The sequence below is a fragment of the Pistacia vera genome, unplaced genomic scaffold (genome assembly GCF_008641045.1).
Source record: "Pistacia vera cultivar Batoury unplaced genomic scaffold, PisVer_v2 Contig673, whole genome shotgun sequence".
Taxonomy (NCBI): Eukaryota; Viridiplantae; Streptophyta; class Magnoliopsida; order Sapindales; family Anacardiaceae; genus Pistacia; species Pistacia vera.
This window is the reverse complement of record NW_022196527.1, coordinates 1,633,004-1,649,263: the sequence shown is the minus strand read 5'-3', so window position 1 is coordinate 1,649,263 and position 16,260 is coordinate 1,633,004. Positions and strand designations below refer to the sequence as shown.

At 34.9% G+C, this 16,260-nt stretch overlaps 3 protein-coding genes across 3 annotated transcripts; all 3 read right to left on the bottom strand.

Moving 5' to 3' along the window:
* Nucleotides 1-124: 124 nt before the first annotated feature.
* LOC116113067 (U-box domain-containing protein 35) lies at nucleotides 125-3,820 on the bottom strand. Its single transcript, XM_031399222.1, has 6 exons — nucleotides 3,334-3,820; nucleotides 3,110-3,231; nucleotides 2,655-2,869; nucleotides 1,669-2,564; nucleotides 841-1,596; nucleotides 125-750 (listed from the first exon to the last, which is right to left on the bottom strand). The coding sequence occupies exons 1-6, from the start codon at nucleotides 3,733-3,735 to the stop codon at nucleotides 709-711; spliced, it is 2,433 nt and encodes an 810-aa protein (XP_031255082.1). The 5' UTR covers nucleotides 3,736-3,820; the 3' UTR covers nucleotides 125-708.
* Nucleotides 3,821-4,527: 707 nt separating this feature from the next.
* Nucleotides 4,528-7,051, bottom strand: LOC116113068 (probable nucleoredoxin 3). Its single transcript, XM_031399224.1, has 4 exons — nucleotides 6,990-7,051; nucleotides 6,167-6,315; nucleotides 5,290-5,769; nucleotides 4,528-5,223 (listed from the first exon to the last, which is right to left on the bottom strand). The coding sequence occupies exons 2-4, from the start codon at nucleotides 6,266-6,268 to the stop codon at nucleotides 4,630-4,632; spliced, it is 1,176 nt and encodes a 391-aa protein (XP_031255084.1). The 5' UTR covers nucleotides 6,269-6,315; nucleotides 6,990-7,051; the 3' UTR covers nucleotides 4,528-4,629.
* A 3,423-nt stretch (nucleotides 7,052-10,474) lies between these two features.
* Nucleotides 10,475-14,385, bottom strand: LOC116113124 (probable LRR receptor-like serine/threonine-protein kinase At4g31250). The gene is made up of 3 exons (XM_031399270.1): nucleotides 14,157-14,385; nucleotides 11,232-11,816; nucleotides 10,475-11,154 (listed from the first exon to the last, which is right to left on the bottom strand). Exons 1-3 carry the CDS (start codon nucleotides 14,383-14,385, stop codon nucleotides 10,475-10,477), a joined length of 1,494 nt encoding a protein of 497 aa, XP_031255130.1.
* Nucleotides 14,386-16,260: the final 1,875 nt, after the last annotated feature.

Below are 16,260 nucleotides of genomic sequence, written 5' to 3'. Positions count from 1 at the left end.
GTCCTTTGTGTAGGAGAAGAAACAGAGTAGCTTTGATATGTAGAAATTTTCTGTTCTGGTTGTCAAGAGCTGCAACATAAGGATAATGGGTGTCCATAATTGAACTTGAAATTTATCTTTCTATTTTAATGTGGGGTTTCTATATGTGCAATCTTTAGCAATATATTAAGCATTGTATTGCAGCAACAAATACACAGCCAAATTCATCCACAGAAGAACCTATAACATAAGTTCATCAACACCCCCACTTGAGTTTAGTAAACACAGAAATTACTGTCTTACAAAGCATACACAAACATCTTAAGCAAGTAGTTGTATAAATCTGAAATAACAAGCTATGCTAGAAGAAGATATGATTCATTTTCTACTATGTATATTTCTAGCTGTAAGTAAAAGATATACAAATTCAAGTTCTCTTTTAATTTAGAGCTCTCTTCCTGAGCCTAGATGGTGAGTAGTTAAAGATATTTCTCTATTTGGAAAAGGAAGAAAAAGAACCCCATGTCCATATCCATTTCCATGTGCAAGCTGAAAAATGTTCCGAACTGGTCTTGATACTCTCTTTCTGTACATGTCGGGACCGGAAAAGCCTTTTGATACCTAACATTGTGACTCAAACAGATCGTCAGTTTAATCATCTACAAAATCTAAACTTACTCCCAACTTAATTTTTTCCTCTATCAAGCCGAATGGTATGTTGAGCAGTCATCAATCAGAAGATTGTATAAGCTGAGGATCACTGATAGACTCCTACAAAAGACATAAAGAGGTTCAATTAATAATGAATCAGATTCTATACTACCTGTTACTATATGAGAATTAATAAATGTTAAAACTTACAGCTGACGAAACTTGGCTGTGGAAGGGGGATTGGCTAGAACCGCCAACAAACAATGGAGGGTTCATGGTTTCTTCAGCAAGTGCTCTCAATCTGTTAAGTTCTGGCAAAACAACTTTACCAAGATCTGGTCTGTCTTTCCGCCTTAACTCAGCACACTGAAGTGACAACTTAGCAAACGACAAAGCCTCTTCGACTGGCCAATCAGGCACAGCCGGATCCAACATCTCTTCAAAAGTGCCCTTCTCAATAGCTCGTTCTACATGATGAGTCAACCCCATTGGTGGTTTGGCTGTTATCAATTGGAGAAACATAATACCAAGTGAGTATATATCAGACTTGATACCAAGCATCCCTGTTTGCTGATACTCTGGATCTATATAGCAGAATGTTCCAGCTGTTGATGTCATTCGATACTGTGTCACAGTGTCTGCCACAGTAGGTGGGACTAGCCTCGCCAACCCAACATCACTGATCTTGCTTACAAAGTTACGATCAAGCAAGATGTTGGCTGGTTTCAGGTCACGGTGAACAAGCGGTTCAGGTTTTGTCTGGTGTAGAAACAGTAAGGCTGTCCCAATTTCAGCTGCGACTTTAAACCTAAGCTGCCAAGACAGAGCTGGACTGTGTCCACGCCGGAACAAACGGTCATCTAAGCTTCCATTCGCCATAAACTCATACACTAAACATCCATACTCTGGACACGCTCCCAGAAGGAGAACCATGTTAGGGTGTCTTATGCAGCTCAATACCTCAACCTGAAAATATTCCATTATGTTATGTTAGGTTATGATTAAGAAAATTTATTTGACACAGTTAATTTCACCTACCTCTTGCTGAAACTGTGACCTCCCCTGAGCTGCATCTGGACGTAAAACCTTAATTGCAACAGGTGTATGGTCCAAATTACATTTGTATACTGGTCCATAACCTCCTTCTCCAATCTTGCGGGAGGCTGAAAAGAATTCTGTCGCAGATTCAATCTCCTCTATCGAGTACTTCCTGTATCTCACATCTGTATGCGCCAGAGCAGTTAGTGCTTTTTTCTTTTCTTCTCCTTCTTTCAGTGCTTTCCTTTCTGCGCTTCTTCTTTTCTGGGCTTCCATTTCCGCAATTCTTTGAGCTGCTTCAGCTGCTTCTATGGCTGCTTTTGACTTGGCTTTCTCCCTTTCTGCAACGGCTATTGCAGCTTCCTCAGCAAGGCGCGCCTCCTCCAATCTCCGTTCTTCTTCCATTTTCCAGCGTTGGAGTTCAGTTGCCCTTTGTTTTGCTGAGAGTGCTTCTTTACAGGCGGTACTGTACATTTCCATAGTTTGCTTGAGTTCCAGCCTTAGCCTCCTCATTTCAGCTTCCACGTCATCGGCTGTTTGAGATGCGGATGAGAGTCTGTCATAATCCTGTGAGACTGATGAGAAATCACTTAGAGAGTTACAATCCAGTGATCTTCTTCCGATCTGAATTGACTCAAAACTGTAGTTGCTATCTACATCCGAATGGTTAGAGAGTCGTGGTGGGGTTCGCCCTTCTGTGCTTTGGCTATCACAGAATCCTGGAAATATGCGGTCGATGCTCGGCCTCCCACTGCTCACATAAGATATGTCTGAATCCGGTAGAGGAAGTTCGCCATATGATTTACCGTTTAAGCCTCTCCTAGTAAAAGGAGACCTGAAGAAATCTGAATCTTCAGATGATTTACGCGGTGGCGCCTCCACTTGTGGCGCAGGGGCTGGTCATCCATCCAACCATAAAGACATTACATCAATTAATGTCAATAATTGCATTTAACTTAGACAAAACTAGGCAATTAAAGTACTACCTCTTATACTAGGAGTTGGGTGAACATATCTCTCCGGTTGAGGTGGTCTTATGTTTCCTTGATTTATAAGTAACTGGTTACGTAGTGGGGAGACGGGTGGGGCAGGACGTGAGGCAGATCGCATTGATGAAATCTTCCCTTTAGAAATCACATAAACAGTGCAAAAATCTGGTGCTCCTTTTAGTACATTACCAGGTATATCAGTCATCTTGAATCTTCTGGGATAAAACATTGTGGGAGTTACTAAAGTTTCCCATTAAAATTTCTTTTTTTTTTTTTTTTTTTTTTCTTTTTTATTAGCATCATGAAAAAGTACTGTTAAATTAATTACGTACTACTAATCCATCCCATATTCATTCAGGTCGCTGAGTAGCCTGATGAGTTCCAGAAGAAATGATGAAGATTCAGGAAATCAACAAAAAATAAAGCAATAAATTAGAAGTGTAAATACAGACCTAAGAAAACCTTTATTGCCAGAGGCACCAACAACCAGAGTCTCAATTGCTGTCTGGGAAACGTATTCGATTAATGCTTTTGACACATCACTGTCTTCTAGCACCACATCTTTGCAATTTATCTGTATGTCAAATTAGGAGAAGTTGATTAACAGCAGCAAGTAACAAATAGAAAGAAAGAAAATGAAGCAAAAGGGGATGTTATATATATATATATATCTTACATCTTTTCGAGTACAAAAGCAGCGGAAAGGCAAGAAGATTTCCTTAGTTTGGGGATCAGGATCTCTACATACCAATGAACTATCACCATTTATATCACTTATTTGGTTAATCCCTGCAGCAACATTGGATATATTAAATAATCCCATTAAACAAAAATGTTTGAAAATGAAATAAGAGAATGGCATACTTGGTGGTGGAAGAGAAGGCGAAGGAGAAAGAGCTGCAGCTGACTTGAGTTTGACGTGAATGAGAACAAGTGTTTGGCCTTTGTATAAGATATTATCAATAGCCCACTTAATAGCATTTTGGCTGCCTTTGTCCCTGTCTATTGCCACTGCTACCAAACTACTATTATTTTTTGTTTCTTTCTTCTCCGAAGTAGAAGTTTTTGACATCCACATTCTTTCTTCTGAATTCAAGCAGCTACTTTTGCTTGTTTTTCTTTCTATTAATCTACAACCCCTTTACTTGAATCCAGTTACGTATGTGATGAATGGATGTTGATGCACAAAGGTTTCTCGTCTCTCTCAAGAGGTGAAAGAGAGACAAGAAAAAAACCTAAGCTAATCCACAACTTAATGTATGCCTTTGTTGTTTGTCTGTTTGTTTGTTTATGTATTTATTCCAACTTCACATTAACAACCAAGATTCCTCCTTGTTTTAGCTAATTTTGACTTTTTCAAACAAAATCTCTCCTTTCATTTCTTCCTTTTGTTAGAAACTTCCCAACATTTACGGGTTATTCAGATGCTTTGACCTCTAACACATCCTTCTAAGTTCTAACAATTAATCATATGCTATCATGACAAACCCATTTGCCTGAATTATAGTTGTAACTTATATACAATTTAACCTTGTTAACCATTTTGTAACGTGTTATGCCGACACCACTTTTCTTGTGGTCGGATGGCAAACTCTTTAACCACTGAGGTTAGTTATACCCAACTAGTCTTGTCTTCAATCCCCAATTACCGGGTTTATCCAAAAAAATGAGTTATGCCGACAGTTGCTATAGACTTAATAGGTGAGATAGAGGGATAAATAATATATTAAATTAAATTAAATTGTCAAGATTTATTTACTTATATATTAACATTTTACAAGGCTCTGAAATTTTGGAAGAAACCCCACCTTCATTCACTATCTCCTCCTTCCTCAATGAATGAATAAATATAATGACAATAAACAAGATCTTTTAAGTAAAATTAGAGTAAGCTTCATTAATAACATCTGGATACAGAAGAATAATAATGTATAGTGAGTTACACCCTCAATCAAGTCTCAAGTTATTGCGTTTACAAAGAGGGATGATCCACTCCTTCTACACATGAGGGATGAAGATCATAATTACACAAATCACAAGAGAATGTCCAAAACCTCCCTGGCTTTTTGCAAGAGTCACATTGATAAGCTTTGGCCATGTCGAGTTTTAGTTCATGTTCATGCTTTGCATCCTTAACTAGTTGAGGCAATGCATCTCCCTCCTTTTTCAAGCTTGCTTCTATTTCGTCAATCCTCGACTCTGTAAATGGGAAAGCCTTAGCGCCATACAAGGAAATCATGTCCTTCCCATTTGTGTTGATTGTCTTCCCATGTGGTCCAATTAGGACTAAAGCTGGAATCCCTTTGATTTTGAAGATCCTACAAAGGTCTTGTCTTGTCCTGTCCTCGTATGGAATTGCTAGCCATGGCATACTACTTAAATTTAGATCAAATTCTTTGTGGTCTCGGTCTGTAGATACCAAAACAATTTCAAAGCATTGATCTGTAGTAGTTTTGAGCTCATTGTAAACTTCAATAAGTTGTGCAGTGAAGGCACGGCAGGGAGGGCACCAGTGTGCCCCAAAGTAAAGACCAATTGTCTTACCAGCAAGTTCAGACACTGTTATCTGCAGAAGATGGTGTGTCAAATTTATGAAAAACATTCAAAAACAACTATGAATAACCTTGAGTACCTTACTATAATCTCTAGAAAGAACATAATCCCGTCCTTCACGGGCCAAAAGTTCTTCCAATTTTCCTCCCTGGCGTTTAGAGTCATCAAGAGCCTTCAATTCATCTCTTCTCTGCCTAGTGAATGGAAATGCATCGGCACCATAGTCTTCAATTAATCCAATCAAGTCTTCTTCAACTAATACTCCATCTGAAGCTAATGGAATAAGTGAAGGGATGCGATCAACTTGATACCTATTTCTCAGTTCTTTATGGAAGGTTACATCAAATGGAACAGCAAGCCATGGCATGCATTTGAAATGTTCCTCAAATCCAGTCTTGTCATGATCAAAGGAAATGAAGACAATCTCGAGCTCTTTACCTCTTGCTATTAGCGTGTCATAAAGTTGCACAAGTTGTGGGGTAAAAGATTTACAAGGCCTACACCAGTTTGCAGAGAAAAAGAGACAAATTGTCTTTCCACCACATGATGATAAGGGTACCTATATGTGGGATCAAGCTATGATTACTATTTAATTCACTTTATTAAGCTGATAAATTTCATACCTTGCTTTCAAGGCCATCCTTTTGCTTTTTTCAGTGAACTGTTAAAGACTTTAAAGGCTATGACTCTTCCAGTTTCCAAGTAGTAAATTAGTAAACTCTCTGGGATTTTGTTTACATTAATTTTATTGGCAAGCAAAAGGAAACATCATAAAAATAGACAACGGACAAACAAAGCCCAGCAGATAATATATAGGTAAATCCATGTTATATTAACATAACGCAAATTTGTATTTTGTTCTCTTGCAGAGAAGGTTGATGCAGTTGCAACAATGGGATAAGGTCATTCAAGTAAATAAAAAATCAGAGAAATAAAAAGGGTAGTGAAGAGGTTACCTTTCCTTTACCAGAAAGAAGGAACTCAACACCTTGAGATGCTAAGATAGTGAGGAAGTCAGTGCTGTCAATAGATTTGGCTTGATTATCAGGCACTGCCATCAGAACTATTGGTAAAAGCTGGTTTCCTCTCTTTTATATATTTCTCTCTTGATCAATAATAATTAAAAAAAAAAAAAAAATGTCAGAAAGAAACCAATAAGGCTCAAAAGATATTGCGTTGCATTGCTAGTACGCATTATAAACTTATAAAGCGTTGCATAGCTAGTAGGTATTATAAAGCATTGGGTGCTTCCACTTTAATGTATTAATACTTTCTGACCGTGTTACCAACATGGAGTCCATAATGTATTCTATTCTTATAACTTTCTGGTACTAAACGGATTCGTGTGGAATTTAAACTCTTCAAACACTTTCTCTCCATTAAAAATAACGTAGTAAGAATCAGATTCTAAATTCTTTCGGAATCCAGATTTTACATGACCACAAAGATTATTAAAGTTGATCAGAGGTCCAGGAGAGAGGAGCGGTTTAGATGCTATACTATTTACTGCCGTTGAGTTGAACATCGTTTTTATTCTTTCCAAGTATGGAGAGTATGGTTGATTTGGGGTCATTGAAGAATCATATAAAGAGGGTTAACTAAAAAGATTACAACACCATACGCGATACAGACCAGCATCAAAGTAGATTGGATAAGAGCGAACAATCAGGCAACAGTTTTACAGGAATCAATCAGACACAGCACAGTAAAGAAAATTAAGAATTGTAGTGAAATCTGAAAGCTTCAAATTTCCAACAGCATGGTAAAGAAAAGAAGTACCTTTAAATTCGGCTTCCGATAATGTCTGGTCTACGTATGAGTCACTGTTTGTACTGGGTCTGTGAGAAAAAGAGAGAGAGAGAGAAAGAAAAGGGGATGGATAAAGAAACACACTTGATGACAGAAAAGTAGTCACTCTCAGTACGCAACCCAATTCAATTTGCTGTCAGGGTATATCAATATCAATCAAGCTTTCTTTCTTTATTTATAAATTAACCTCAGGCTCACCGCTCAGGTATATGCCAATTTTTTAGGAATTAGATACTCTGTATCCTTATCATCTATCCATCTGGCTCAGCATCAGCTCAGCATCATCTATTTTTTTTTTTGTTCTTTCAAAGGCGTGTGTGTTCATATGTAAGGCATTTCACACAACCAAACACAATCTGCTTCGTATGAAATCATTTTATATTCTTTTATAAAATCCCATCTCACATGAGGTTCACATTATCTAATTTTAATGTAATTTCACATTAATCATTTGTTTATATATGTGTGTTCATAGGATAATGAAAGGTAGGGCCTTCACTCTGGCTTCATTGGAGAATAGCCGACTTTAATTATCAGCAGTCCTGTAGCGTTTTTGAGAAGCGAGATTCGGGGTACAGATGAAGGTAGACTGCGTCGTGCCGTGCCTACAAATTTAAGATCCATTGTGTCGTGGGTCGTGTCGTGCCAAAGCTCGTAAAGTTTTGTGCCCTATCATGCTATGTCGACTCACGAAATTTAAAAGCCCACAATATGATCCGTTATGTATCGTGTCTTAGGCCATAACCCACGTGCTTTATAAAAATTTATTTAATTTTAATATTTATAAATTATGGTAATTTTGATTTATTATTAATAATTATTATAAAAATATTTTATATGTTATATTTAGTGATATTTTGTATTTATATTAATTAAAAAATATATAATCACTATGAAATATAATAAAATAATGAAACATTGAAATATTAATTTTTTAACACTTTTTATTACTTATAAATTATAAATACAAACTTAGAAATTAGGATTAAGAATTATTATACATTTTTATTTTCTCTAATTTCTAAATTCTTAAAATCTTCAAATATATCTTCAGCAACACAATTTTGAAGCTTGAAATCTGCCGTCACCTAATCTTTCATACACAAAGGCTTCAATAGCACTTGAATGTAAACTTAATTTTCTCTTGTCCAATACACGTCCATCTGTACTAAAAGCTGATTCTGATGCTACAGTAGAAACTGGAGGCATTAGTAAATCACGTGCAATGGCGGAAAGTACAGGATAAGTCTTTTGATGTGCTTTCCACCATCGAAGAATATCAAATTGATCACTTTGAATTGTAATTTCAGCCAAATGATCCATGCTAAAATAATTTATAATTTCACCATACGAAGAGTTTGTACCTACCGATTGTTTACCTTTAGTGATGATAGACCAAATACGCTTTTTTTTTTACCCTAGGAGGAACTTGACATTGATGGTATTGGTGGTTGTATACTTGTCGTGTTTCCACATTTGACTTCATAATGTGAATACATTTGAAGTAATAATGTTCTAACATCTTATACTGAAATTTTTAATGGGGTCTCTAGATTTGTTGAAATTTTTTGTATCATATTATTTACTCCTAATAATTTTATCCTAGGATCTATTACAGTAGCTAAAGCAAACAATATAGGCATTTTTTCCCAATATTTTCTAATTTTTTTTTTTTTCGCAATATTTCCAAAAACTGCATGATCTATATTATTTAAAAATAGAACTAATATCTATTATATGATATAAGACTAAACAAGTTGTAGGATAATAAATATCAGAACATTATTAAGTAGCATCATTTAAAATTTCTAAAATATTAATTAAGGAAAAACCAAGTTCCCAGTGATTTCTAGTCAATTGATGATCATATTGTTTTGTAGTAAAAAATTGTGTAATAGCATTTTCATATGATTCACAAGATTTTAACATTAAATATGTGGAGTTCCAACGAGTCTTAACATCAGTTTTCAATTTTCTCTTTTGTAACCCTATTTGCTTACACATACCATGGTATTGTTGTAAGCGTGAAGGAGATGATAAAATAAATGTAATTGCATGTCTGATTAATTAAAGATATTTTATTTTCAATTGATTTTATTTCATTTTGTACAATTAAATTTATTATGTGACAAACACATCTAATATGAAATAATTGAGCTTCATAAGGTGGATTTAATTGTTTTGACAAAAAAATCAATAACTCTATCATTTGATGATGCATTATCAAATGTGAGAGAAATTTTTTTATCATTTATTTCATATTCACTAAAAAATTTTAGCTAATTCTTTATAAATAGTTACGCCAGTATGTGGATATTCTAATACACTAAATGCAAGAATTTTTTTTCTAGTTGCCAATCTAAATTAATAAAATGATCTGTTGCACAAATATATCCTAAATCGTGATTAATGGTCGTCCATAAATCAGAAGTAAACGAAATAACTCCATTAAATTTACTAAGTGTATTTTTAATATTTATTTTCATTTCATTGTAAATTCTAAAAATATCAGCTTTTAAAGTATTTCTACGAATTTTCCTAAAAGCAAGTTGTATACTATTTTGCATGTACCATTCTAAAATTGGATCATCACTATATGAAAAAGATTGATCAGTTGCAACAACGTACCTGACCATATAGTCTCTCATGTTTTGTTGACTATATGTGAAGCTAGAAATCACGCCCATTACAATATTTGATTGACTACCAGTTGAATCACATACCGATACTATGGGTGCTCTTGTAAATGAAATTTGTTGTTGTGCTTTTAAATGTTGTGGCATTTTTTTTTGCAATGTTCGTTTATATGTCTCCGGAGATGCCCAGTGCCACCCGTACTCAAACTGGCCAAATTAGAACCACAATATTTGTACACTGTACGTCGCACGATTTTACCACCAACTGTTTCTTATGTTTGAGTAAAATGTTCTCGAACTGTTGATTTTTTTTTTTTTTTTTTTGGGGGTTGGGGGTGGATCAAAAGGATTAAATTCACTTAAATTTGGATCCATTTTGAAATTTGATTAAAAATTAAAATAAATTTGACAAAAAAACAAAATTTAAGAAAGATTATGAGAGCTTGAGAGGTGAGAGAGAAAGGAGAATGAAGATTGGAATTGAGTGTGAAAAAATTAGGTATTTATTTAAAATAACCATTACCCCGAGTAGGGTATAGTTCTTACTATTCTTGCTATTGTCCAAATATGACTCATTTCCGCGTTACTTGTAGGAAGGTTCGGACCAAACCCAGTAAGAATAGGTCAAGGCCTCATTCTTGTCATGAAAATACAGTAACAGAGCAACCATCTCAAAACAGAGGAAAACAAAAGCAGAGTGCTTAATCCATCTCATTACTTAATGTCTTTACCAAATGTATAAAAATAATTGTAAATTATTAAAATCAAACTGTAAAAACAAGAGGATAACATTCCCTTCTTTAAACTACATATATAAAATCAACCATTTACTGAAAAAGAGAAATCATCATCAGTCAATGGCCTTGAAGAGTAGCCATAATCTTCACTATTGTAGGAAGAGGAATCCTCAATATCAGTATTACTATCTCTCTCCTTCAACTCCTGAATCTTTTCCATAGCCTCTCTAAAATCCCACCTTCTCTCAGCATTCCATTCACAACAACACATCCCAATCTTCAACAGCTTCAACATCTCACCCTCACCATTCCTTGTTCCTTTCATATCTTTATCAAACACCTCCCCAGTCCACTCTTCTCTCACAACTGAGTTCACCCAAGTTGCCAAATCTGCATTCCCTCCCTTTCCTTGTTTTAGATAATTAGCAGGGAACTTCCCCGTTAGCAACTCAAGTATTAGTATTCCAAGACTCCACACATCCGTCTTCCTTGTAATGCGATCACTTTGGTTGAACTCTGGGGACTTGTATGCCACCATGTATAGTTGAGCATGCTCTTTGTTCATCACAGGCACTAGTGCATAATCCGTCAAGATAGGTTCAAACGTATGATCCAGAAGCACATTGGAAGATTTTAGATGACCATGAGGTAGAGGAACACTGGGGAATTCTCTGTAAAGATATGCCAATCCCTTTGCCACTCCTTTGATGATCTTCAACCGCGTTGGCCAGTCAAGTCCAGGCTGACCAGGTGATCGTTTCCCTGAAATAATTAACAACTTAATTACTCAATTCTTCAGATTAATTAAAATCTCAAGTTATGGATATATAGATATATACCATGGAGATGGCTAGCCAAGCTGCCATTAGAAACAAAATCAGAAACAAGAAGCTTTTCTTCTTTTCTGTAGTAGAACGCGACGAGAGGAAGCAAATTAGGATGTGACAAACTTCCAAGCCTTCTCATGTGGTTATGAAAGTCTTCCTTCCCAACACTGCTCATCTGTCTAAACCTCTTAACAACCATGGCAGGTCCACTCAAAAGAACAGCCTTATATGAAGAACCAAAGCTGCCACTGCCCAACACCTCGGCAGAAGCCCTGAGTAAGTCTTGCAACTCAAACCTCTCCCTATCATTTCTAACGAAAAATAACTTCCCATTTTCACCACCCAATTGATCCGCCGAATAGGGGACCTCCTTTTCCTTTTGCCCCATATCATAAGCCCCGTATTTCTGAAGGGCTCTGGTCTCTTGGTTTTTCTTCAACTCATTCGGTGTTTTGGATCTTTTGCTACGTCTGTAAGAAATTCCAACAATGGCGGCTAATGCAACTACAACTGCAACTATCACCACAATTATGAGGATGGTTTTCTTCTTTGATGAACTGCATGCTTTCAAAGGCTTTCCACATAAACCATTGTTACCTGTTCCATTCAAAACAACTCATTATTTCAATTTAAATTTATATTTCGATTAGCGTGTCATAAGTTGCACCAGTTGTGGGGTAAAAGATTTACAAGGCCTACACCAGTTGCAGAGAAAAGAGACAAATTGTCTTCCACCACATGGATAAGGGTACCTATATGTGGGATCAAGCTATGATTACTATTTAATCTTATTAGCGATAAATTCATACCTGCTTTCAGGCCATCCTTTACCCTTTTCAGTGAACTGTTAGACTTTAAAGGCTATGACTCTTCCAGTATCCCAGAGTAAATAGTAAACTCTCTGGGATTTTGTTTACATTAATTTTATTGGCAAGCAAAAGGAACATCATAAAAATAGACAACGGAAAAACAAAACCAGCAGATAATATATAGGTAAATCCATGTTATATTAACATAACGCAAATTTGTATTTTGTTCTTGCAGAGAAGGTTGATGCAGTTGCAACAATGGGATAAGGTCATTCAGTAAATAAAAAATCAGAGAAATAAAAAGGGTAGTGAAGAGGTTACCTTTCCTTTACCAGAAGAAGGAACTCAACACCTTGAGAGCTAAGATAGTGAGGAAGTCAGTGCTTCAATAGATTTGTTGATATCAGGCACTGCCATCAGAACTATTAGTAAAAGCTGGTTTCCTCTCTTTATATTTTCTCTCTCTTGATCAAAAACAAAAAAAAGTCAGAACAAGGCTCAAAAGATATTGTGTTGCATAGCTAGTAGGTATTATAAAGCATTGGGTGCTTCCACTTTAATGTATAATACTTTCTGACGTGTTACAACATGGAGTCCATAAGTATCTATTCTTAACTTTCTGGTACTAAACGGATGTGTGGAATTTAAACTCTTCAAACACTTTTCTCCATTAAAAATAACGTAGTAAGAATCAGATTCTAAATTCTTTCGGAACCAGATTTTACATGACCACAAGATTATTAAAGTTGATCGAGGTCCAGGAGAGAGGGAGCGGTTTAGATGCTATACTATTTACTGCCGTTGAGGTGAACATCGTTTTTATTCTTCCCAAGTATGGGGAGTATGGTTGATCTGTGGTCATGAAGAATCATATAAAGAGGGTTAACTAAAAAGATACAACACCATACGCATACAGACCAGCATCAAAGTAGATTGGATAAGAGCGAACAAACAGGCAACAGTTTATAGGATCAATCAGACACAGCACAGTAAAGAAAATTAAGAATGTAATGAATTGAAAGCTCAAATTTCCAATAGCATGGTAAAGAAAAGAAGTACCTTTAAATTCGGCTTCCGAAATGGCTGGTCTACGTATGAGTCACTGTTTGTACTGGGTCTGTGAGAAAAAAGAGAGAGAGAGAAAAGAAAAGGGATGGATAAAGAAACACACTTGATGACAGAAAAGTAGTCACTCTCAGTACGCAACCCAATTCAACTTGTCTCAGGGTATACAATATCAATCAAGCTTCTTTCTTTATTTATAAATTAACTCAGGCTCACCGCTCAGGTATATGCAATTTTTTAGGAATTAGATACTCTGTATCCTATCATCTATCCATCTGGCTCAGCATAGCTCAGCATCATCTTTTTTTTATCTTTCAAAGGCGTGTGTGTTCATATGTAAGGCATTTCACACAACCACAACCACAACAATCTGCTTCGTATATCACGAAATCATTTATATTCTTTTATAAAATCCATCTCACATGAGGTTCACATTATCTAATTTTAAATTTCACATTAATCATTGTTTATATATGTGTGTTCATAGGATAATGAAAGGTAGGGCCCACTCTGGCTTCATTGGAGAATACGACTTTAATTATCAGCCGTCCTGTAGCGTTTTGAGAGCGAGATTCGGGGTACAGTGAAGGTAGAATGCGTCGTGCGTGCTACAAATTTAAGAATTGTGTCGTGGGTGTCGTGCCAAAGCTCGTAAAGTTTTGTGCCTATCATGCTATGTCGACTCCACGAAATTAAAGACCACAATATGATCGTTATGTATGTGTCTAGGCCAACCCACGTGCTTTATAAAATTATTTAATTTTAATATTTATAAATTATGGTATTTTGATTTATATTAATAATTATTATAAAAATATTTTATATGTTATATTTAGTGATATTGTATTTATATTAATTAAAAAATATATAATCATTGAAAATAATAAAATAATGAAACATTGAAATATTAATTTTTTAACAATTTTTATTACTTATAAATTATAAATACAAACTTGAAATTAGGATTAAGATTATTATACATTTTTATTTTCTTAATTTCTAAATTCTTAAAATCTTCAAATATATCCAGCACACAAATTTGAAGCTTGAAATCTGCCGTCACCTAATCTTTCATACACAAAGGCTTCAATAGCACTTGAATGTAAACTTAATTTCTCTGTCCAATACACGTCCATCTGTACTAAAAGCTGATTCTGATGCACAGTAGAAACTGGAGGCATTAGTAAATCACGTGCAATGGCGGAAAGTACAGGATAAGTCTTTTGAGTGTCTCCACCATCGAAGAATATCAAATTGATCACTTTGAATTGTAATTTCAGCCAAATATCCATGCTAAATAATTTATAATTTCACCAACAAGAGTGTACCTACCGATTGTTTACCTTTAGTGATGATAGACCAAATACGCTTTTTTTTACCCTAGGAGGAACTTGACATTGATGGTATTGGTGGTTGTATACTTGTCGTGTTTCACACTTGACTTCATAATGTGAATACATTTGAAGTAATAAGTTCTAAACATCTTATACTGAAATTTTTAATGGGTCTTAGATTTGTTGAAATTTTTGTATCATATTATTTACTCCTAATAATTTATCCTAGGATCATTACAGTAGCTAAAGCAAACAATATAGGCATTTTTTCCCAATATTTCTAATTTTTTTTTTTTTTTCGCAATATTTCCAAAAACTGATGATCTATTTATTTAAAAATAGAACTAATATCTATTATATGATATAAGACTAAAAGTGTAGGATAATAAATATCAGAACATTATAAGTAGCATCATTTAAAATTTCTAAAATATTAATTAAGGAAAAACCAAGTCCAGTGATTTCTAGTCAAGTGATCATATTGTTTGTAGTAAAAAATTGGTAATAGCATTTCATATGATTCACAGATTTTAACATTAATATGTGAGTCAACGAGTCTTAACATCAGTTTTCAATTTTCTCTTTTGTAACCCTATTGTTACACATACCATGGTATTGTTGTAAGCGTGAAGGAGATGATAAATAAATGTAATGCAGTCTGATTAATTAAAGATATTTTTTTCAATTGATTATTATTTTGTACAATTAATTATTATGTGACAAACACATCTAATATGAAATAATTGAGCTTCATAAGGTGGATTTAATTGTTTTGACAAAAAAATCAATACTCTATCATTGATGATGCATTATCAAATGTGAGAGAAATTTTTTTATCATTTATTCATATTCACTAAAAATTTTAGCTAATTCTATAAATAGTTACGCCAGTATGTGATATTCTAATACACAAATGCAAGAATTTTTGCTGTCTGGGAAACGTATTCGATTAATGCTTTTGACACATCACTGTCTTCTAGCACCACATCTTTGCAATTTATCTGTATGTCAAATTAGGAGAAGTTGATTAACAGCAGCAAGTAACAAATAGAAAGAAAGAAAATGAAGCAAAAGGGGATGTTATATATATATATATATCTTACATCTTTTCGAGTACAAAAGCAGCGGAAAGGCAAGAAGATTTCCTTAGTTTGGGGATCAGGATCTCTACATACCAATGAACTATCACCATTTATATCACTTATTTGGTTAATCCCTGCAGCAACATTGGATATATTAAATAATCCCATTAAACAAAAATGTTTGAAAATGAAATAAGAGAATGGCATACTTGGTGGTGGAAGAGAAGGCGAAGGAGAAAGAGCTGCAGCTGACTTGAGTTTGACGTGAATGAGAACAAGTGTTTGGCCTTTGTATAAGATATTATCAATAGCCCACTTAATAGCATTTTGGCTGCCTTTGTCCCTGTCTATTGCCACTGCTACCAAACTACTATTATTTTTTGTTTCTTTCTTCTCCGAAGTAGAAGTTTTTGACATCCACATTCTTTCTTCTGAATTCAAGCAGCTACTTTTGCTTGTTTTTCTTTCTATTAATCTACAACCCCTTTACTTGAATCCAGTTACGTATGTGATGAATGGATGTTGATGCACAAAGGTTTCTCGTCTCTCTCAAGAGGTGAAAGAGAGACAAGAAAAAAACCTAAGCTAATCCACAACTTAATGTATGCCTTTGTTGTTTGTCTGTTTGTTTGTTTATGTATTTATTCCAACTTCACATTAACAACCAAGATTCCTCCTTGTTTTAGCTAATTTTGACTTTTTCAAACAAAATCTCTCCTTTCATTTCTTCCTTTTGTTAGAAACTTCCCAA